Below are 24241 nucleotides of genomic sequence, written 5' to 3' on the forward strand. Positions count from 1 at the left end.
AATTATTAAAATATCTGTCAATTAAAAATAAAACAAATCCATGTTAAGTTGCAGAACAAAAACATGATTTTAATGTATTAACAGTATTCAACTTCAATTTAACAGCTGAATATATTAAATAAACTGTAAAAATCTGCGAAACAATTATGGATTTTATTTAAAAAGCAGTAATTTTATGATTATTTTACAATAGACTTATTTTGAGACATAAGATTTGCTCATTGTTCAAGTTCTTACTTCAGTTATTAAGAATAGTGAGATTTGGGGGGTAACCCAATAATCTGTCAGAGTTTCCCATTCTGTAGTTGCAGAAACATATTTATACCTACAGTGTTATTTATTTGTCCATTTTTTTTTCTGCCATCCCATCAGAACTGACCAGATACAACAACGAGGAGACCAGGATTGTGATGGTGGGAAAGACTGGAGTTGGGAAGAGCGCCACAGGAAACACCATTCTGGGAAATAAGAGCTTTGAATCTGAGTTTTCCCCTGAATCTTTGACTGTCCACTGTGCTAAGGCCCGTGGTGAGGTGGATGGACAAAAGGTTTCTGTTATCGACACTCCAGGTCTGTTTGACACCAGAACTGATGAAGAGAAAACAGCTAAAGATATTGCCCAGAGCATTTCTTATGCTTCTCCTGGACCCCACATCTTCCTGGTCGTCATCAGACTGGGCAGATACACAGAGGAAGAAAAGGAGACTGTGCAGAAGATTCAGGGAATATTTGGAGAGGAAGCAGACAAATACAGCATGGTTCTCTTTACCCATGGTGACCTGCTCAAAGGGAAACCGATTGAGGAGTTCTTGGCGAAAAGTAAAGACCTGCAGGAACTTGTGGCCAAATGTAACGGCCAGTACCACGTCTTCAATAACAACCTGGAGGATCATTCTCAGGTCAGAGAGCTGCTCAACAAGATCAGAGATATAACAGAGAAGAACGTTGGAAGCCATTACACCACTGAAATGTTCCAGAAGGCAGAGAAAGCGATTGAAGAGGAGAAACAACGAATCCTGAAAGAGAAAGAAGAGCAAATGCACAAAGAGCGGGAGGAACTGGAGAAGAAAATAAAGGAAAAGTACGAGCAACAAATGAGTGAAGCAAAGGCTGACATGGAGAAGAAGTTTGAGTTAAAGGTTGCTCATGAAAGACAAATGGAAGAAGAAATCAACAAACTAACAGAATTGCAGAAAAGGCGGGCCAGAGAGGAAGCAGAGAGCAGCAGCCGATTAATCCAACTAGTAGTTAAGCTAATTAAACAAATTGTGATTAAATCATTTAAAACATTTACTGCAGCAGTTAAGAAAGCTGTGACTAAAGTTTAAAGTTACAGTTATTTAACTGATTACATTTTAGTTTGTGCTACCCTGGAAAATGCATGTCTGATTGCATCTTTTGTTTCAGTTGACTTTGTTTAATTTGATTCATGTTCTGAACACACAGCTCACTGTGGCTGATTCAAAAACAACTGCTGTCAGTGCTAACCTCAGTAACAGCCACATTTCCTTCCTGTTATTCACATTAGACTCAGTGTTTGAGCTGCAGTAGGAAAGGTTGAGTTTGCATTCGCAGTAACTTAGTACAGCTCTTATAGGCTGTAGGGGAGCTGGATACATACTGCTTCTTTTCCAGTGAATCCACTGTGTGTGTGTGTGTGTGTGTGTGTGTGTGTGTGTGTGTGTGTGTGTGTGTGTGTGTGTGTGTGTGTGAATTAACTAATAATGAAAACTACTATATAGAGACGGAACTACACAACGTAAACAGTAATCCCAACAGCTTGGGTGATTACCTTTGAGGGTTCAATCCATACAGTACAACTCAGTGTGGTACACAATATTTATACCACCAGAGCCCTTATATCAAAAACCATTGTACCATCATTTTGTAGGGTAGAGGGAACTCATGTCTACCAGAGAACTGATGATTTGTGCTTGCAGAGGTTGGATGTCAATTCAAGTTCCTGTTCCTTCAGATTCTGTGCTACCAGAAATTGGAAAAAGTTTCCTTTATACATAAAATACATACTTATATCCAATGTGGAACTGTAGCTTGATGTTTTAGCTTTAAGTTGTATATCATTTTATCCTGTAATTATTTTGCTGTTTATAATTTAGACATCTGAAGTGGACACTGTGTCTTTATTATTTTTTGGGGTTTGCTGTTCACTTGTATTACGTTATACATTTAATCATTAATACAAATGGGATTGATGAGATACTTGTATATATGTTAGTTGCAGTCTTAAAGATAAAATAAAATCTCTGCTTTCCTGAAAGAAGAGCCACAAGGTGTTTTTCTTTCAAGGTGTTTTATTTTTTATTTTTATTGTAACTTATTCAACAAGAGTCAGACAGAACCAGGTGTAAGCCTAAAATATAAATAAGATATAGTTAAAGTTAATTCACCAAACTGAATTATTTTTTGATTTTTTTTTACACACATGCTTGTTTCATTTAATTTTGTGTAACACATTTATGTTGTTGTTAGTTTTTAAACTCTGCCACGATAGCGATAACTCTGTACCATAGCCCCCTCCACTGGAATGACTGTAAGTGTGACTGATGCTGACAGCTGGAGAGAAATCAGTAGAGAGAGAGAGAGAGAGAGAGAGAGAGAGAGAGAGAGAGAGAGAGACAAAGGTGCACAGCAACAACAGTAGCAACAACTACACTACTAGAGGTAACTGATGGTGATGATGAACATGAAGATGATGACGACGACAACAACAACGATGGGGGACAATGAGCAGTGATTATATTAATAATAGTAATTGTAGTAATAATACTATTAATAATAATAATAATAATCAGAATCAGAATCAGAAATACTTTAATAATCCCAGGGAGAAATTATTTTTGTTACAACACTCCAGATATACAAACCACATATATTATACAAGCAACATCTATTAAGAACAATATATATATATATTAAAGATATTCAGTTTAATAATGTGCAAAAAATTATTGTCCGTGTTTGAGTCCGATTACAGGGGGGGGGTGTCTGACTCTCTGAGGGAGGCGTTATAGAAATTGATGACTACAGGCAGGAATGATTTCCTGTGGCGCTCTGTAGTGGATCTGGGTGAGAGGAGTCTTCTGCTGAAGGTGCTCCTCTGCTGGGCCAGTGTGTCGTATAGAGGGTGAGAGACATTGTTCAAGATGGACTGAAGCCTTTGCTTAGTCTGTTGTTGTCTGCGACCCTCAGCCCACTGCCTCAGCATGTGACAGCGAAGAAGATCGTACTGGCCACAACAGACTCATAGAACATCCTCAACATCGTCTGGCAGATGTTAAAGGAGCTCAGCCTCCTTAAGAAAAAGAGTCACCTTGGCCCTTTTTGTAGACAGCCTCTGTGTTTCTAGTCCCGTCCAGCTTATTATTAAAGTACACCCCCATATACTCCTCTACAGTGTCCACAGGGACCCCCTGGGGTCACGGATGTTTTCGCCCTCCTCAGATCCACTATGAGCTCCTTTGTCATTGTCACGTTGAGCTGCAGATGGTTCAGCTCACTCCAAGTGACAAAGTTGCCTACAACAGTCCTGCATTCATTCTCATCACCCTTTTCAATGCAGCAAAACTATTGCTGAGTCATCAGAAAACTTCTGAAGGTGGCAGGACTCAGTGCAATAGTTGAAGTCTGAGGTGAAGAGGGTGAAGAGGAAGGGAGAGAGGACAGTCCCCTGTGGGGCCCCAGTGTTGCTGACCACCCTGTCAGACACACAGTTCACAGTTCTGTAACAATAATATCAGTGATATTAGCAATGGGAGTCAAGCAGGACCATGGCAGGAGGCTCCACCAGGATCCATGAGAACCTGCGAGACGAGAAAGCACAAGAACTCCGGGGAAGAAGTGAAGTTAGTAACATGCATTAATGACCACGGTATAAAGGAACCGTCCAAAAACCTGCCAGCTGGCCTCATGAACAAAGTACAGCACCCCCCAAAGTCTCTGACTCAGACATTATCCTCTCCCTATCTGGTTTTAGGAGGTGTTTCGCAGTAGTTGCCTCCTCCACCTGTTCCAATTATCATAATTTCCACATTGAATTTTAAAAGAATGTTAATCACCTTCTTATTTAACTTTTTATCATTAAGATATTGTCCTTCTCAAACTGTACAGTGCTTCCTGACCACTGGAGGGCGCTATTGTACAATGTCTGTGTCCATGCAGGAGTGCAGCTCAGTGGCAACGGGACAGTTAATGTGTCGCAGTTACATTCATTCAAATATAATCAATGAAACAATATTGTGTGTAAAATTGTTTTCTTTTAAAGCTTCCACCAGGTTCTGTTTGATACTCCAGTTACATTAAACTGCACAAGAACTTCCCTTTATTGAACAATGACAATAGTCTTTATAGACTCAAACTCTGAATGATATTAATAAAGCACAACTCGTTAATTATCAGCTTTATTTCATGATCACCTTATTAACATATTCTACAATACAATCTACTTAACATTTACTGATCATCTTGTACAATTATTAATATTAACACCAGTGAGGTTTACTTTATTTGACAATATGAAGCAGAGGACATTAAAGCACACACAGGATGTTAAAGATGACACAATGTTCACAAAGGAACAGAAACTCATAGTGGCATCCAACCTCTGCAAGCACAAATCAGCAATTCTAGCTGTAGGCGGATAGTCATGATCCAAAGTCCAGTATTACGACATGGAGCACAATAGCACACTCCTTACAGGATAGGATAGAAAGATCAAACACGACAATCTGAAGTTCTTATGTAATTAAATGTTCATTAAGTAACTGTTATTATCACAAACCTGGCACAATGAGGAAACCAAAAACTGGAATGTGAATGTTAATAAAGTCACAGCAGCCAGTTCATCTGCTGCAGTCCTGCATCACAAAGTCAACAATGGTTTTAAATAGTGTTTTTAATAAATATGTCCCTATTGAACCAACAACCTTATGTAACACTTGACATAATAGACTACTGTCCTCTGCTTCCTGTCTGGCCAGCTTTTCCTGCTCTTCTTTCAGTTTTTTATTTCCTCTTTCATTTTTATTCTTTAATCTGCCATTAATCTATCATTCATGTCAGCCTTTGCTTCCCTCAGTTTTCGCTCAAACTTGACATGACATTAATGAGGTTAAGGCAGATTGTGACAGAGAAATCAAAGAGAAAATTAGAGAAATGAAAGAAAAGCAGCAAAGGAAGGCTAGAGAGGGAGCTGAGAAAAGCGCTGAATTACTCAAACAGATTATTATTATGGTTTTACCAGCGGTGCAATCTTTAGTTCTAAAACTTAAAAAATGATCTTGACTTTGCGATACCAGACTGCAGCAGATTTACTACCTGCTCTGATTTATTAACACTCACATTCCAGTTTTTGGTTTTCTCAACCTTTACTTACTTATCCTGTAGGTGTTTCTGATTATATGTGTATTTGATTATATTAAAAGGCACTGAGTCTGATCAGCATCTAATCAAACAACTGATATCCAATAAAGGTGCACATCGGTCAGTAAAAGACTGCTCCTGTGGATCCTCCTTCATAGCTCCCCAGAGAACGACCTTCAATTCAATCAATTAATAAAATATCATGAATAACATAAGATAAAATTCAGCATTAAATAAAGTAGTAAAGTAGTGAATAACATTAAAAGGCTAATACATCAGTAATAAGCCAGTGATATAACACTGATGGGGGTTCTGTCACTTAACAAGGACTTTTACTTTTTATGTATATTTTACATATCTGGATTTCTCATTGGTTCTCTAGCACAGTATTTTTTAACATACTGGCGGTCTCACAGTGTATCACAGTTTCTCTGTTGTTTTTATTCACGAGTAGGCCTTTATAGATCTATAGTGGCTTATTCTACTGTTAGGATTACATTTTAACATAAACATTTTAATGTCACCATGTCTATACAGGAGGCTTTGATTACCACAAGGTTTCCTAGACCCACAGCAAGATAGGGTCAAGGCTAGCAGGCATGTTGTTCTTTATGTGCTGGAGAACCAGTTTCTCAAAGCAGATACTTTTTTTAGGTACAGGAATGATGCTGGCTGTCTTGAAGCAGGTTGGAACACTATTGTCTGACAGTGATAAGTTAAAAATGTCAACAGAAACATCAACTATCTGATTGGCACGTTTTTAGTACACAGCCAGAGATGTTATCAGGAGCCAGTCATTTTTCTCTGCAGCATTTTTCTCTGATCAGGCCGATACTCTGGAGGCATAGTCAACTTTACCACTGACTCTTAATTGAGGAGATCAAATCGAACATAAAATATGTCCCTCTGGTTGGGAGGCCTCACACATGATGGGGGTGGAATTGTTTTTGTAGCTTGTGATGTTCTGGATCACCTTCCACAGACGAAACCAGGTTTGCTGTTTGGACTTCAGAATGTATTTCAATACAAACATATTTTAAGCACAACGTTTAACCACATTACACCCATCTGAAAATGATGTCTCTTAGTAATTATTCATAATGTATATATGTGTGTGTGTGTGTGTGTGTGTGTGTGTAAGAATGGCTCATACATAACAAGCTCTCAGTACATTTAGCTAAAATGAGTTGATCCTGTTCTAAATTGAGAAGACGTTGTCAAGCACAAACCTGTTTACCTCAGTCGGTAGAGCTGGCGACCCATGTACAGAGTTGCTGCAGCGGCCTAGGTTCAAATCTGACCTTTGCTGTGTGTCATCCCCCTCTCTCTTGGCCCCCTTTCCTGTCTATCTTCGGCTATCACTATCAAATAAAAGCAATAAAAAGCCCAAAAAATAACTGAAAAAGAAATTGCAGATGTGTCTATATTTGGGAATATTGTAGCTAAGATATGATCTATGAGTGCGAGAGCGGGCTTAAGTTCCTGTTTGGCAGAGAGGGTTTACTATAAGGGACTGAGCCAGCGACCGCTGGAGGTCCCTATTGTATTTGCTAGAATTCTTCTTACCTATTATTTTTAGCCCCCTTAGACTGCATTTTTGCCCCCCTGAATATATACGAAAACAAAATTTTCTTTGGCAAAGTTGTCAGGCCTGGTGAAAATGGGTTATTCTATGCGTCGCTTTTGGGTCGGCCACTAGGTGGTGCTACTATCAATAAAAGTGCGTTTAGGCTAATAACTTCTGCAAAGTTTGTCGCACATTCAAAAAACGTATATCGGTTCGGTGAATGAAGCTGAATCTCCCCATATAGGCCCCGCCCACTTCCGCCTATATTTTCTTTTTCGTTAGAGTGTGAAATGTCCATTAACTACTTTTTCGTGTTCCTCCTATACGCTTTGACACAAAGCTTGGGTCCATAGTTCCGCATGTCTTCCTTAGGCATCGTGCACAATTTCACAAGGTTGCGCTCTTCAAAATGAATACGTTTATATCTCCGCATCGACACGTGTTATTAAAATGAAGCTTGGTACGATGCTTGCCCATGGCTCCCTGAGGCTCCCTAATAAATGTGTCAACAATTAGATTACAGAGACCGTAAAAGTTATGAATATGAAATTCACAGGGTACGTGTAGACTGGTGCCTGTAGCTCACATACCAAAAATCGTGTTTGTCGTGTTTGTAGTGCCCCCTACAGGCGCTACGTTTCACCGATATGTATGAAACTCGGCAGGCATGTGTAACATGTCGAGACATACAAAACAGCCTCTTGGACCCATACCTCAAACCCCACCGAAGTCGGCCATTTTGATTTTGATTTTTGCTTTCGGCAAACTTATTCGCCTTGTATTTGAATGAACTCCTCCTAGGGAATGCATCGGATCTGCTTCAAAATTGGACAGTACAGTCAAAACATGTGGCTGATTAAAAGTCGTGCTATTTGTCTATGTATGTTGAAGGGTCTGTCCCTGGCGTGCCGTCAAATTTGGCCACATTGAACTTCCCGGTGATTTTCAGCGTTTTTTTGCGTTGTATTTGAACAAACTCCTCAGAGAGAATTTATCGGATCTGCTTTAAATTTGGTTAGTACAATCAAAACATGTTGTTGATTAAAACTTGTGCTATTTGTGACTGTACGTTGAAGGGCGTTTACCTGGCTTTCCCTCAACCTCATTTTGAATTTTGAAGCCATTTTCAGCAATTTTTTGCCTTGTATTTAAACAAACTCGTCCCAGGCAATTTATCGGACCAACATCAAAATTGGTCAGTACAGTTAAAAAAAGTTGCTGATTAAAAGTTGTGCTATTTGTGACTGTACCTTGAACAGTTTTTCGACGATTCGTCATATAATACGAATCAATACAATAGATAGTACTCATAACTTCAATGTACAATGTCTAATCTCCACTAAACTTCACATATTCTGTAACAGTCCCACCCTGTACATGTCCTCATAATTTCAGTGTACATGGTCCAATTTCAACAAAACTTCACATTTGTGAGCTTCTGTTGTTAAAGGGGAACTTGGCAACTCTAGCCATTTCTTCGCTGGTTTTCACTTTTGTCGTTGCATGTTTTCTCAACGAGCTCCCCCTACAACTCTGGGACGTTTATTTCAAAACACTGTCGTAAAAAAAAACTCACTTGCGACACCCTCCTCCCCCTTTCTACCGCTGCTGATGTGCATTTGTTGCCGGGCAACTTTTTTGTGTGGAGCAATGTCAACGGAGGTGGGTAATACATTCATTGTCGCTTGTTCTTATAGCCGGCATGTGCGTTTATGTGGAATTGCGGTAAAGCAGTTCTTGTTTCTGACTCGTTCTCACTCGTTCTCGCTTCTCACGATACTTCCTATTTCCAATTTACGGTAGTCCCAAAGTTACAAGCTTGGTTTTCTGCCTGGGGAAGCCAGGGGGAGCGAGGACAGTCACCATTAACACCAGGACAGGCCATTTAACCATCCAAATGATTTCTAAACGAGTTTATTAAGTTGAAATAGTTGTCAAATTCCCCTTTAATTACTGTTAGCCAGGTGCTAAGCTCCCTTTCCGCTCCTCTCCCTCTAACAGTCTGCGGATCGCATGATGTGTGCTGGCTGTCACCCCTGCTACGCCGACCCTCTTCACCCCTCTCCCTCTTTGGAAGGGATGCCAATTAACCGGACTGGGAACTGGAGTTTATGAACGTTAAGACTAAGTAAGGAGAGCACTGAGTAACGGCAGCCGCTGCTTCACGGCCACCGCTGCTTCGCTGGCTTGGTTCGGGGTCCTGTCGGCTGTCTCTGGTTGGCTTGCTTCCTGCTGCTGACCCTGTTTCCCGCTGCTGCTGTGCGTTGGACTGTGTGGTGTGTGTGTGTGTGTGGCTGCTTGGATAGGTTCACTGCGAGCTCCACCGGGAGTCTCAGCCACTCGTTTGGACAGTGTGTGTGCGCTTGTGTGTGAGTGTTTTGAAGGTAATCTGCCATGGTGTAATGTAGTTTTCTCATTAGTGGTAGAATTTCTTTTTGGTAATGTTTTTTTTTTTTTTTAAGATTTGTTTTTATTAACAGAAGCTCTTACAAGATGTTTATGGTGTATAGCAAGCATCTACAGTTTGATACATTGAAAGTCGTATTTTACAAAAGGAACATACACAAATGTATAACCTTACAGACACCCCGTACAAGGATGATGATTTTTGATTTTTGAACATCAGAAGAGAAAACAAGAAAAAAGAAAAAATCTAAGAAAATCAATACAAACAAAAACACAAATATTGCACGAACTTTTCTCATCCCACCCCCCACCCTCATCCCTTGTATGGTTCTCAGTTTCCTTTCATTTATATATCTACACAGTCTATATACATACACCCATCTGTACATATACATATCTATATAAATCAACACATTACTCACAACAAATGCATCAATGAGGAAGTTATACAAGAGGAACCTGCAGAGGGCTAATTTGAAGCCGGTCCAGGAAGGCTCATACCAGCACGGTCAGCCAAGTCCAGAGAAGGCAGAATGTCTATTAAGGGTCCCCAGATTTCTCCAAAGGCTGCATGCTTCCCTCTCAAATTATATAATATCTTTTCAGGTGTGCAGTAAGACACAAGCTCAATAATCCAATGTCTTACTGATGGTGAATTTTCAGATTTCCAGTTAATCAGAATAAATTTTTTCACTGCAGTGCTCGCAAGTAAAGTAAAGTAAAGTATTTCTTGTAGTAGTTCACATTAATAGAGCTTGTGTCCCCCAGAATCCATAGTTTTGGGTCATTTTCAATTTGACTTCCTATTACCCTTGAGGTTAATTCAATGACACGTTTCCAAAATTCTTCTATCATTGGGCAACTCCATAGCATGTGTATAAGATCACCTTCGGTCACTTTACATCTCTGACATCTGGAGGAAATGTTGCTGTCAATTTTATGTAACCTGTAAGGGGTGTAGTATGTCCTATGGAATATATTAAATTGAATTTGAAATGTCTACGGAGGTGGGTAATACATTCATTGTCGCTTGTTCTTACAGCCGGCGTGTGCGTTTATGTGGAACTGCAGTAAAGCACTTCCTGTTTCTCGCTCGTTCTCGCTTCTCACGATACTTCCTATTTCCAATTTACAGTAGTCCCAAAGTTGCAAGCTTGGTTTTCAGCCTGGGGACGCTAGGGGCAGCGGGGACAGTCACCATTAACACCAGGACAGGCCATTTAACCATCCAAATGATTTCTAAACGAGTTTATTAAGTTGAAATAGTTGCCAATACATTTTTTCACTGCAGTGCTCGCAAGTAAAGTAAAGTATTTCTTGTAGTAGTTAACATTAATAGAGCTTGTGTCCCCCAGAATCCATAGTTTTGGGTCCTTTTCAATTTGACTTCCTATTACCCTTGAGGTTAATGCAATGACACGTTTCCAAAATTCTTCTATCATTGGGCAACTCCATAGCATGGGTATAAGATCACCATCGGTCACTTTTCATCTCTGACATCTGGAGGAAATGTTGCTGTCAATTTTATGTAACCTGTAAGGGGTGTAGTATGTCCTATGGAATATATTAAATTGAATTTGCAATGTCTACGGAGGTGGGTAATACATTCATTGTCGCTTGTTCTTACAGCCGGCGTGTGCGTTTATGTGGAACTGCAGTAAAGCACTTCCTGTTTCTCGCTCGTTCTCGCTTCTCACGATACTTCCTATTTCCAATTTACAGTAGTCCCAAAGTTGCAAGCTTGGTTTTCAGCCTGGGGACGCTAGGGGCAGCGGGGACAGTCACCATTAACACCAGGACAGGCCATTTAACCATCCAAATGATTTCTAAACGAGTTTATTAAGTTGAAATAGTTGCCAATACATTTTTTCACTGCAGTGCTCGCAAGTAAAGTAAAGTATTTCTTGTAGTAGTTAACATTAATAGAGCTTGTGTCCCCCAGAATCCATAGTTTTGGGTCCTTTTCAATTTGACTTCCTATTACCCTTGAGGTTAATTCAATGACACGTTTCCAAAATTCTTCTATCATTGGGCAACTCCATAGCATGTGTATAAGATCACCATCGGTCACTTTACATCTCTGACATCTGGAGGAAATGTTGCTGTCAATTTTATGTAACCTGTAAGGGGTGTAGTATGTCCTATGGAATATATTAAATTGAATTTGCCTGTATTTTGTGGAGGTTAGTACAGTCTGTGCCTGTTCCAATAGATGATGCCAATCTGCCTCCTCATAAATACAGCCTAGGTCTGTTTCCCATTTCCCTTTTGTAGATGTTTTATCATAAACAGGTATTTGAAGAAACTATCTTTGGGAAGGTTGAATTTTTCATTTAGTTGTTGGAAGTTAGGAAATGTATCATTAATGTTTAAGTCAGCAACTGTTTGGATTTCTCTATCCCTCCACCTCTGCAACACTAGTCAGCTATGTGGTGTGAGAGGTTGGGATTACCCCACAAAGGTGCCCTTCTAAAAAAATAAATATTTGTGTTGAGAAGTGAGTGAGATTCTTGCCAAGCAGCAAATTTGTTCAGTATTATTGAGTTGTTTGTGAGTGTGGCTAAACAATTTCTTGTGCCTATGAATGGAATATCCTTTAAAAGCATAGACTTCATCTCATGTTGTTCTATTGGGACCCATCTAACCTCACTGTTCTCTGCATGCAGCCAGATCCAAATTGATCTGTACTGAGAAGCAAGATAATAATTCCTAAAATTTGGTAGGTTAAGTCCTCCCCTTGAATATGGAGCCCGTAGAAAGATGAGTTTGACCCTAGGGTTTTTCCTTTGCCATATAAAAGGAGTTATAATTTTGTTAAGCTCTTTGTAGAAACTCTTGGGAACATTCATCGGGAGACATTGAAATAGGTAAATAAACTTAGGCAAAATGTTCATTTTAATAGTATTAATTCTGCCTATGAGAGACAGTGGGAGATCAATCCATCTTTGAAAGTTAAGTTTGGTTTGTTCCAATAATTTTATATAGTTCTGTTTAAATATCTGCTCATCCGATTAACCAATTTGTATACCCAAATATTTGAAACCAATGTTGCACCATTTTAATGGGTCAGTGAGAGCTCTAATATTGTTGTCCTGTATATTTAGTGGTAAGATCTCGCTTTTAGTGTAATTTAATTTATACCCTGAAACTGCACTATATTCTTTGAGGCATTTCAATAGAGGGGGGGACTGATGTGTGTGGATCGGTTATATATAATAGGAGATCATCTGCATACAGAGAAAGTTTATGTTCACTTGTGCCAAATTGAATTCCGGCTATGGAGGTGTTGGAGCGAATGGCGATGGCTAATGGTTCAATTGCAAGTGCAAAGAGCAGGGGGGGAGCTTGGACAGCCTTGCCTGCACCCTCTGGATAATGAGAAAGTGTTAGATAGAATGTCATTTGTTCAAATATTGGCTTTGGGGGCATTAAAAAGTGTTTTAACATATTGAGTGAATTTCTCTCCAAAGCCCATAGCCTCTGGAGTCCGAAATAGAAAGCTTGGTTCAATCCTGTCAAATGCTTTGTTTGCATCCATAGACAGCATAGGATTTAGATTTTTTTGAGCGGTGTTCAATATGTGGAGCAGTCACCACACATTATCTGCTCCGTACCTGTTTTTAACGAAGCCTGTTTGGTCAGCATGTATTATCTTTGGTATAACATCTTCCAGTCTGAGAGCAATTAGTTTGGATAGTATCTTATAATCTGCATTTAAGAGGCTGAGGGGTCTGTATGAGTCACATGTCTGTTTGTCCTTACCCGGTTTTGGAAGCAGTGTTATTGTTGCGTTTTCCAATGAGTCTGGTAATTTTTTTTTTTCTAGAGATTCTTTAATCATGTTCGTGAGTGGAATTAATAATCTTGTTAGTCTTGTTATTTTGTAAAGAATTTATGGCTTGGAGTACCTCCATTTCTGATATATCTGCATCAAGCAGGTCTCTATCCTCATCTTGTAATTTGGGAAGGGTTATTCCATCCATGAACCTTTTTGCTCTAATATTATCAGCGTCCTGCCCAGTTTTATATAAATCTTCATAAAATTGTTTGAATTCTGCATTTATGGATGGTGAATTATCAAGGAGTTTGCTGTCCTCTGTTAATATTCAGTGTATAAATGTATACCTTTTTAAAAATAAATCTTTTACTTCTGGCCAGTCGAAGGGTTATTTCTTTATCTCTGAAGTTCATGAATTTGGCGAAGAGGGGCTGCAGTCTGTCCGACTTCTTCCCGATGCGGTGCGCTCTTTCCAGGGTGACAGGTGAGGCGAAGTTATCGTTACCCAGGATTTGCGGTATAAAAATCCTACGGTATCCCGACCCTCTGCTTGTTCCTGCACATTTATTATCCTAATTATCCTAATGTTAGACCTCCTGCTGCGGTTTTCTACGTTGTCAGTTTTGTCTTTGAGGTGCGTTATCAGTTTCTCCATTTCGCCAACACGGTTGCACGTATCTTTGATATCGTCTTTGTTTGTACTCACTTGTGTCTGTATCTCCTCAACCTGTTCCGTCAGCGTAGAGAGTGAGGACTCGATTTTCGTTAATGTTGTTTGTATGTAGGCTGTTTTCTTGTCACTATGTTTTGTGAGGTCGTCTTTAGTTTCTTGAATAGCATCGAGAAGTTTCGTGAAGGATGTTTCCTTTTCCCCGTCCACCATGTTTCTTGTGGTTACAGTGTGCAGGTGTCGCGAAGGTTGAGTTGTAGTTTTCTTTCGCTTTGTATGTCGAAAATTGTAGCTTGCCATACAAAAGTGTTCTTAATGGCTTCGCCTCTTGCAGACAAATCAAAGTTATGAGAGGTTAAATCAGGATAAAGGCAGATACTAGGTACCACCACAGAGAGCTCACAAACACACGTCTGCACTCCTCCGCTGCATCCAGGGCCCTCCCTTTTTGGTAATTTTTTAGTAGTTTGGTTGCTTATTGTTTTGTTTGGGCAATTTGTTTATTTTGGGAGTGTACTGTAATTATTTAATTTTCATTTGGGAGGGGAACTTCTCAATTTGAGCCCTCTTTTATTTGTGTTCAAAATGGATTAATAATGGTTAACTGTTGAGTTAATATCTCTTTAATTTTCTTTGTTTTCTTTTCTTTGATTAATTTCTGATTAATTCAAATTGATACTCTTTAGTTCATTGATTGATTATTCATCAGTTTGTTTATGTCATGGGATACTGTTTGTTTTAACTGTGAGCCCTCTTATCTTCCCCCTAGAGCTGAAGGCCAGCGGTGGTGGTGGTGGTTCCCCCGGGTGGTGGTGATCCCTTGTGTGTGCGTGATCCTCGTTCAAGATTTTCTTGTGTGCACGTCACGTTTTTGCTGTGTGAGTGGGGTGCTCTCCTCTTTCTTTTTTGGACGTCACTTTCCCCTGTCAACCCCTCCTCCCGCCCGTAAGCCTCAGCCTGTACCCCCTCCCTTCCCCTGTTGGGCTCTCTTCTCCTTTTATCTTTTTGTGCCAAACCTTGTGCTCTTGGAACAATAAAATTTTGTTTGTGATCATTGAACTCTGTCTCCTGCCCTCCCTGAGTGAACGAACCTGAGTGTCCTTTTGTAAGAGGTGATAATTTACCTTTAGTACGGGCGTTGTCGGTAACAAAAAAAAAAGGAAAAGATCGTCTGATACATAACTTAGTAATCACCCTTGTGTCGCCACAGTTTTATAAATGGGCTGAGATCTTTGTTGTGTGACACCATTAACAGTGGACTTCATGACTCAGACAGAACACAGTGTCTCAGATTTAAAATCAGATTGGGCTGACATGATGCAAATGGGTGCAACAACATGTCAGATAAGGAAAGATCTGATTTCATGCAGTGGAGGAGGACAGTGTTTGATGCGATATTTGATGTCAAGTATGAGCTGCAAACATATGGGATCAAATACGTTGTTGTGCAGCACGAAGCATGCATGATGTACAGTGAAGCATTTGGAATGGAATGTACTGAGCTGGATCCTTTTGATTACACCTGCACTCCTCCTTCCAGTTGCATGGCTGTGTTTAAAACACAGTTCCTACCCTCACACATGCTGGCATTGGCATCACAAAACATTCTCCAAGGCTTCTATATAAGGGTTGAAGGCTTGATGGGTGCAAAAACAATATAGAAATCCAACATGTAGTGAATCACGGAGAGGCGCTAGTTGGACTTTGATGGGATTTGTGAACAGGGCAATGTGCACACAGAATACAAGTTTGCCAGATGTTTTTGCCATTGTTGTTTAAAGTGTCACATACAACACATAAAAAACACAGTTAACAACACTGAACTTTGTAGACAGAAAGTTTAAAGAAAAACTATATGCTCTCAGACTGAAATATCTCTCCATTATGTGGGAATGTGGGTGGGAGGAAACAAAAAATACATCAGCTGCTGCAGGGGTTTTTGAAAAGATTACAGTGCCTGCTGTGGGGAAAAGCTTCTTTTTACTGTGATTTCACATTTCTATATCCGACTGTATAATAAAACACAGCAAGTCCTGCGCAATAATATCTGTAATTGAAGCATTTCTGACACACACACAGTAGCGTGAATGAAATGTAAAAGAAAATAGTGTTGCAGTGGTTGTTTTTAATAACATTAGCTTTAAATGATAATAATAATAATTGTCATGTAGGCTAGTCAGTTTCAGACTGTGCTGTTTAAGTATGATCCTTGTGGTCTTCCTCAGGCCGATATTCCAGAGGTTTATGTCAGGGTTTAATTACAGTAGAGATGCAATAGTAAAGTGACGTAATGTAAAGTTTGGCCCAAAATTGTTTCCATTTTTTTCCACAGATGACAAAGGACTAATTATTTTGAAAAGTCATACTAGGTGTGGATGTCCTGTTTTTGTAAAAACTGGTTTGAATTTGCTAAAACAGTATCAAACTGTAAACTAGCCTGCAATGTAGCAAAATACCTCTTACAAACTGAGGTTTATTACATACAGGCCCGTGTCTCTGAAATAAAATTACTTGCACTCCACACAACTCGGGCGTGCTGCGGCCATGTCACGTGCAGGCGTAACGCGTGCGGACAAAAACGTGAAAATTTCACGTAAATGAGATCAAAGTTGCCATGCAGCACTTACTTCCTGTTGCCAGTATGTGGCGCAATCACTGCATCCGAATATTGTCATGTAGATGTGTTCAGGGCGGGACTGTTATCAAACGTGTGAAGTTTCATTGAGATTGGATCATGTACACTGAAGTTGTGAGGACGTGTTCAGGGTGGGACTGTATACTGAAGATGTAAGTACTATCTGTTTTATGGCCAATCGGCAGAAATTGACACGTCGTCACGGGCACACGGTTAAACATACAGTCACAAATAGCGCAAGTTTTGATAACCAATGTGTGTAGATTGAAGTGATCGTACTTAAAGTAAATCTGATCAAATCTGTAGGAGGAGTTAGTTAAAACAGAAGCCCTTAAATGCCGGAAATGGCATCATAGTTTGACATTCGATTCAACCACGCCACGGACGCGCCCTTCAATGTACATGCACAAATAGCACAGATCTGATGAATTCTCTAGGAGGAGTTCGTTCAGAATTCAGAATTCAAAATGGCCAACTTTGACTGCACGCCACGGACACGCCCTTCAACGTACATAGACAAATAGCACGACTTTTTAATCAGCAACATAGATTGACTGTACTGACCAATTTGAAGCAGATCCAATGAGTTCGTACAAATACAAGGAGAAAAGTTTGCTGAAAGTGAAAAGGAAAATCAAAATGGCCGACTTCCCGTGGGGAAGCGACTCTTCCTTCAGATTCTGTGCTACGATGAAGTGGAAAAAGTTTAATTTATACGTAAAATGTATAAAAAGGGGTATAGTTAACATTCATAATAACAAATCTTTCTCATGTTTAGGTATCATTTTCCACTGTGTTTAAAAGGCACAATGTTTCAGTAGACTTTAAATATATCCAGATAGTAAAAGAGTTATTGATTCCATTTGATTGGTAATCATTCCTCCTCTCCATACTGACAATGAAGAGATCCATTCTCAAAAAGTAATGCTAAAGTTGAGCCAAAGCTAATATGAGACTAAAGCATCCTGAGTTACAATATGTGTCTCTAGTCTTTTAGATAAGGAATTTCCTCCTCGTCTTTACTAGACTCTGTCACTGAGAGGGAGTTTCACACAATAAAACTGTAACTTTGTCAAATAGTCACCTCATTTAAGGCTGTATTTTACGTTATTTTTTATTATTGTTTTCAATTCATTTTAGTTTCAGTTAGTTTCCAAAGGGATTGATGTACTTTAGTTTGCATTAACTTCAGTTGTCATTATTGTTATGATATGGGGCAAGATTTAATTTAGAACAGTTTCATTAAAACTACTTAGTAGGTGTCCTACATCAGGTATTAATGGACACCCAGCAGCCAATCAGTACTCAGTATTCACCCAGATCACGGTATAAAGGAAACATTCAAAAACCTGCCAGCTGGCCTCATGAACAAAGTACAGCACCCCCCAAAGTCTCTGACTGACATTATCCTCTCCCTCCACAGACACTACACATCTTTCTTTATCTAGCTCTTTAATAAAAAAAGATATATCACATATATTTTTTATACTTACAATACTCATATTCTGTATGTATATACTGTATTATCTATTTGTATGCAATGAACCTGATTCTAATTCTGTATTTCAGGTCTGGAAGCCAATTCAATAAGTGTATTTTATCTGACAGTATTACAAATATAACCTGTATTCCAGTAAGATGGTTTTTAAATCTGGTTTTAGGAGGTGTTTCGCAGTAGTTGCCTCCTCCACCTGTTCCAATTATCATAATTTCTACATGGAATTTAAAAGAATGTTAATCACCTTCTAATTTAACTTTTTATCATTAAGATATTGTCCTTCTCAAACTGTACAGTGCTTCCTGGCCATTGAAGGGGGCAACTGTACAATGTCTGTGCCCATGCAGGAGTGCAGCTCGGTGGCAACGGGACAGTTAATGTGTCGCAGTTACATTCATTCAAATATAATCAATGAAACAATACTGTGTGTAAAACTCTGTTTTCTTTTAAAGCTTCCACCAGGTTCTGTTTGATACTCCAGTTACATTAAACTGCACAAGAACTTCCCTTTATTGAACAATGAAAATAGTCTTTATAGACTCAAACTCTGAATGATATTCATAAAGAACGACTCATTAATTATCAGCTTTATTACACTGTACAACAGTTCTTTAAGATGTTTAAAGGATGGGAGTTTAGTATCATAGCAGTGGTCTTCTTTGCTGTTGTCTGGGACGGGGAACAGGGTTTGCGGCAGAGTTTACCTGCTCTTTATTCTTTTCCATATAAAATAAATGGTGGCATTCCCTGTACATGCTGGTGGGAGGGGACAGGGTTGGCTTATATAAGGAAGTGTTGTTACAGACAGACTTCACTATTTCAGCTCGGCAGCAGACCAGCTCTTCACTTCATAATACAGCTATGGCCAGCAAATATGACAAACATGGTGAGCTATTGAATCCTATTCATAATGTTGCTTACTATGGAGCCCCTAAAGTCCCCATAAGGAAATATTCTTTATCTTATTGGCACAATTTATTTATCTTGTGCGCACAAGATAAATAAATTGTGCCCATAAGATAATAACTTGTGTGCAGAAGATATAATTAGTTTTACCTTTTGGGACTTTAGGGGCTCCGTAAATAACACAGCAAATTGACTGCTTAAATAAAGCACAACAATGTTTCAAACAAAGTGGAGAAATCAGCAAACATATGCCTGTGAAGCTATAAATGCAACTTACCCCCGTGGTCTTCAACTTGTGCGCACAATATAAATAACTTGTGGCCATGAGATAGTAACTTGTGAGCCTTTTAGAAGTTTAGGAGCTCCTTAGCTTACAATAAGTATGTTTTTATGGGTGGACAGCATGTCATACACTTTATCTTATGTAAAAAACGGGTAAACTTCAGCCAGCTGGGGCACAGAAAATAACTGACTAATAAAAATACAGTAATTTTCTAAAATTAAAATATAGTTTTTAGCTTTAATTTTATATAAAATCTTGTGTAATTAAAGATATTTACACAAGTAAAAACAATTTGCCTTTAAATACAGGCAAACATTGCTATAATATAAATAACCAGGCTTCCATTTACAGAAGAGTGCTGTTATTAATAGATTTATCTTATTTGAATCTGAAATTTTAAAGTTATAGAAATGTAATACAAGTCATTATCTGTGTTGATTACAGTAATTATTGCTGCTTTAACTGATAAAAACTGTATTTTGACAGTTTACCAATGCTTTATACACTGTTTAAAACTGTTTCCATAATTATATAAAATATCTGTCAATTAAAAAAACAAATCTATGTAAAATTACAGAAAAAAAACTTTTTTGTCACGAATTTTACATGATTTTAGACTGTTTTAACAGTGTTAAATTTGAATTTAACAGTAAATACCTGCAAAACAATTATAGATTTCCAAGTTTATTTTAACTTTTTTTTAAATAAGAAGTCATTTTATGATTATTTACAGTTACAGATTTTTCACATTATTTTACATTAAACATGTAAATTCACAGGGTAATAATTTAAGGGTATTTATTAATATTGTATTAGTATTTCCATGTATTTAAAAAATACAGAACAATCTGTTTTAAAGGGGGAATTGCTTTAGTGGAAAAACAGAATATTTGCAGAATGTTTTGGGAGCTTTGGAGACTCTCCTACAATCTAACAGCACAACAGACTGTAGGTTACAAAATGATTGAATCACCTGTCCTGATGCAGGGAGGGTTTATTATTAGACTGTTCCATTTCTATAATAAATGTTCCATCAGTATGTATTTGTTCATTTTTTTCTGCCATCCCATCAGAACTGACCAGATACAACAATGAGGAGATCAGGATTGTGATGGTGGGGAAGACTGGAGTTGGGAAGAGCGCCACAGGAAACACCATTCTGGGAACACACTACTTTAAATCAGAGTTCTCCCCTAACTGTGTGACTGTTGAATGTGCTAAGGCCCGTGGTGAGGTGGATGGACAAAAGGTTTCTGTTATCGACACTCCAGGTCTGTTTGACACCAGAACTTATGAAGAGAAAACAGTTAAAGATATTGCCCACTGCATTACTTATGCTTCTCCTGGACCCCACATCTTCCTGGTTGTCATCAGACTGGGCAGATTCACAGAGGAAGAGAAGAAGACTGTGCAGAAGATTAAAGATCTCTTTGGAGAGGAAGCAGACAAATACAGCATGGTTCTCTTTACCCATGGTGACCTGCTCAAAGGGAAACCGATTGAGGAGTTCTTGATAAAACGCACAGACCTGCAGGAACTTGTGGCCAAATGTAACGGACAGTACCACGTCTTCAATAACAACCTGGAGGATCGTTCTCAGGTCAGAGAGCTGCTCAACAAGATCAGAGATATAACAGAGAAGAACGGAGGGAAGCCATTACACCACTGAAATGTTCCAGAGGGCAGAGAAGGTGATTGAAGAGGAGAAACAACGAATCCTGAAAGAGAAAGAAAAGGAAATGCGCAAACAGCGGGAGGAACTGGAGAAGACAATAAAGGAAAAGTATGAGGAACAACTGAGGGAAGGAAAGGCTGACATGAATGATCAGTTAATGGAAGATCAAATAAGAGAAATGGAAAAAAGGAAAGAAGAGCAGGAAAGGCTGACAAGACAGGAAGCAGAGGACAGTAGTCCATTACTTCTAGTGTTACTTGGGGTTGTTGGTTTATTAGGGGCATATTTATTAAAAACACTTTGTCAAAAGATGTGGCGTTAGTGAAGCAGGACTGCAGCAGGAACTTAAGTTAGCTCTCGCACTCTTAGATCATATCTTAGCTACAATATTGCCAAATATAGACACATCTGCAATTTCTCTCTTTTCAACCAAAGTCAATTTAGTCAACTCAATTTGAAAGAGGATCAACTCATTTTAGCTTAATGTACTGAAAGCTTGTTATCTATGAGCCATTCTTACACACACACATATATGGCTGCTGTGACTTTATTAACATTCACATTCCAGTTTTTGGTTTCCTCATTGTGCCAGGTTTGTGATAATAACAGTTACTTAATGAACATTTAATTACATAAGAACTGCAGATTTTTGTTGTTTTTGTCTTGTCTCCATGCCGGGGATGTAGTCATGGATGTACAGTGTGAACAGGAGGGTGTATACTTCCATCACCTGACCAGGTTTGCTGTTTATAGTTAACAGAAGAGGCCAACATACAGGAGGCCTGTGCTAGTTTATAGCAAAATTGAAATGTTACTGAAACATAACACATGAAAGTGAAATACAGTGAAACTTAGTGGGGAAAGAAACACCAGAGTTCAAGCTCAGTGCAGCTTGTGACTGGATCAGAGCCACACTGACTTTACAGCAGTTACACACAACAAACTGCAGAGAAAGCAGCAGCTGATTGATGACTGTTGGAGATACTACCTGTAAATATAACATTTAGGATAATCTATTGGCACAAATGAAATATTTTATTCATAGATAATGTACATTTTCATTTGTGTAAATTATTTCATTTTTTATTTTAATGTTTGTGGCCAACAGTCCAACATCAACTGATCCTCTGAGGTTTAAATCAGAAAACTATGATTAGACCTTTTTGTGATCCAGACTTCAGAATGTATTTTAATACAAACATATTTTAAGTTATATTTAACGTTTAACCACATTACACCCATGTGAGAATGACGTCTCTTGGTAATGATTTATACTGTATATATATGTGTGTGTGTGTAAGAATGGCTCATAGATAACAAGCTTTCAGTACATTTAGCTAAAATGAGTTGAACCTGTTTTAAATTGAGAAGACGTTGTCGAGCACAAACAGGTTGAAAAGAAAGAAATTGCAGATGTGTCTATATTTGGGAATATTGTAGCTAATAGGAAACACCATTCTGGGAAAAAGAGCTTTAAATCAAAGTTCTCCTCTAAATCTTTGACTGTCCACTGTACTAAGACCCGTGGTGAGGTGGATGGACGAAAGGTTGCTGTCATCGACACTCCAGGTCTGTTTGACACCAGAACTGATGAAGAGAAAACAGTTAAAGACATTGCCCAGAGCATTTCTTATGCTTCTCCTGGACCCCACATCTTCCTGGTCGTCATCCAACTGGGAAGATTCACAGAGGAAGAGAAGAAGACTGTGCAGAAGATTCAGATAATCTTTGGAGAGGAATCACTCAAATACAGCATGGTTCTCTTTACCCATGGTGACCTGCTCAAAGAGGAATCGATTGAAGAGTTCTTGGAGGAAAGTGAAGGGCTGCAGGAACTTGTGGCCAAATGTAACGGCCAGTACCACGTCTTCAATAACGACCTGGAGGATCGTTCTCAGGTCAGAGAGCTGCTCAACAAGATCAGAGATATAACAGAGAAGAACGGAGGAAGCCATTACACCACTGAAATGTTCCAGAAGGCAGAGAAAGCGATTGAAGAGGAGAAACAACGAATCCTGAAAGAGAAAGAAGAGCAAATGCACAAAGAGCGGGAGGAACTGGAGAAGAAAATAAAGGAAAAGTACGAGCAACAAATGAGTGAAGCAAAGGCTGACATGGAGAAGAAGTTTGAGTTAGAGGTTGCTCATGAAAGGGAAATGGAAGAGGAAAAACAAAAATTAAAAGAATTGCAGGAAAGGCGGGCCAGAGAGGAAGCAGAGAACAGCAGTTCATTAATCCAACTAGTAATTAAGTTAATTACACAAATGGTTCATTATTTATTTGAAGAATTAATTGATTGACTGTATTATCCTGGGCAGCAGAAGATTAATTAGCTGCTGTGACTAAAATTCAATTCTGACCTGTTATAATAAGTTATTTAACTGATTGCATTTTATTGTTTGATATTTGTCTTCCAAGATATAGCAATACTCTTGGAAAACTGCTCCATGTTATAGTTCGTGCTACCCTGGAGAATTCATTTCTGACAGCATCTTCAGTTGACTTTGTTTAATTCATGTTCTCATGTTCTGTCTGAACACACAGCTCACTGTGGCTGATTCAAAAACAGCTGCCGTCACTACCAACCTCAGTAACAGCCACATTAACTTCCTCTTATTCACAATAGACTTAGTGTTTGAGCTGCAGTAGGAAAGGTTGAGTTTGCATTTGCAACGCCACTCAATGCAAAAAGTGCGACAAGCAAACTAACATTCACTCATCTATTCAAATGTTCAGTTACAAAGCTAGTAGCAAGCTAAGTGAACGTTACATAGGTGATGCTGAGCTAACTGTCCATATGCGTTAATGTGACTGAGCTATCCGGGTGAGTTTTCAGGTGCCTGATAAAATTTGATGTGGTGGATCCAGCATCCTTGATTCGGGTACTGCAGACTTTGCAGTCAACGCTCCTTTTGTTGGTGCCGTCCTGTTTGAAGTTTTTATAACCAAATGTAATCACAAATGGTACAGCAGCAGCTGCAGGTGTGCCGCCGGTCGCCATAGTCGTCAACCGAGGTACCAGTGTGTGATGCCGCGAGGCGCGCACCCAATGCATGATATAAACTCGAGTCCCCTTCTCTGGCTGTAGGGGAGCTGGATACATACTGCTTCTTTTCCAGTGAATCCACTTGTGTGTGTGTGTGTGTGTGTGTGTGTGTGTGTGTGTGTGTGTGTGTGTGTGTGTGAATGAACTAACAATGAAAACTACTATATAGATACTGAACTACACAAAGTAAACAGTAATTCCAACAGTTTGGGTGATTACCTTTGAAACCCTTATATCATTTTGTAGGGTAGGAGGAACTCATGTCTACCAGAGAACAGATGATTTGTGCTTGCAGAGGTTGGATGCCACTATGAGTTCCTGTTCTAGCTTTATGTTGTATATTGTTTTTATCCTATAATTGTTTTGCTGTTGATGATTTAGACATTTGAAGTGGACAC

General features: G+C 39.0%; 1 protein-coding gene across 13 annotated transcripts in view; it reads left to right on the forward strand.

The window, feature by feature from the left end:
• Positions 1-24001, forward strand: part of LOC127359885 (GTPase IMAP family member 9-like) — a 111876-nt gene extending 87875 nt beyond the window's left edge. For 2 of the 13 annotated variants that reach the window (XM_051394200.1, XM_051394207.1), the window contains 2 exons: positions 20705-20722; positions 22696-24001. In XM_051394200.1, the coding sequence (XP_051250160.1) occupies positions 20705-20722; positions 22696-23097 (420 nt within the window). In that variant the 3' untranslated portion in view covers positions 23098-24001. The other 11 variants (XM_051394198.1, XM_051394205.1, XM_051394203.1 and 8 more) reach the window with 7 other exon arrangements.
• Positions 24002-24241: the final 240 nt, after the last annotated feature.

The sequence above is a fragment of the Dicentrarchus labrax genome, unplaced genomic scaffold, assembly GCF_905237075.1.
Source record: "Dicentrarchus labrax unplaced genomic scaffold, dlabrax2021, whole genome shotgun sequence".
Taxonomy (NCBI): domain Eukaryota; kingdom Metazoa; phylum Chordata; class Actinopteri; family Moronidae; genus Dicentrarchus; species Dicentrarchus labrax.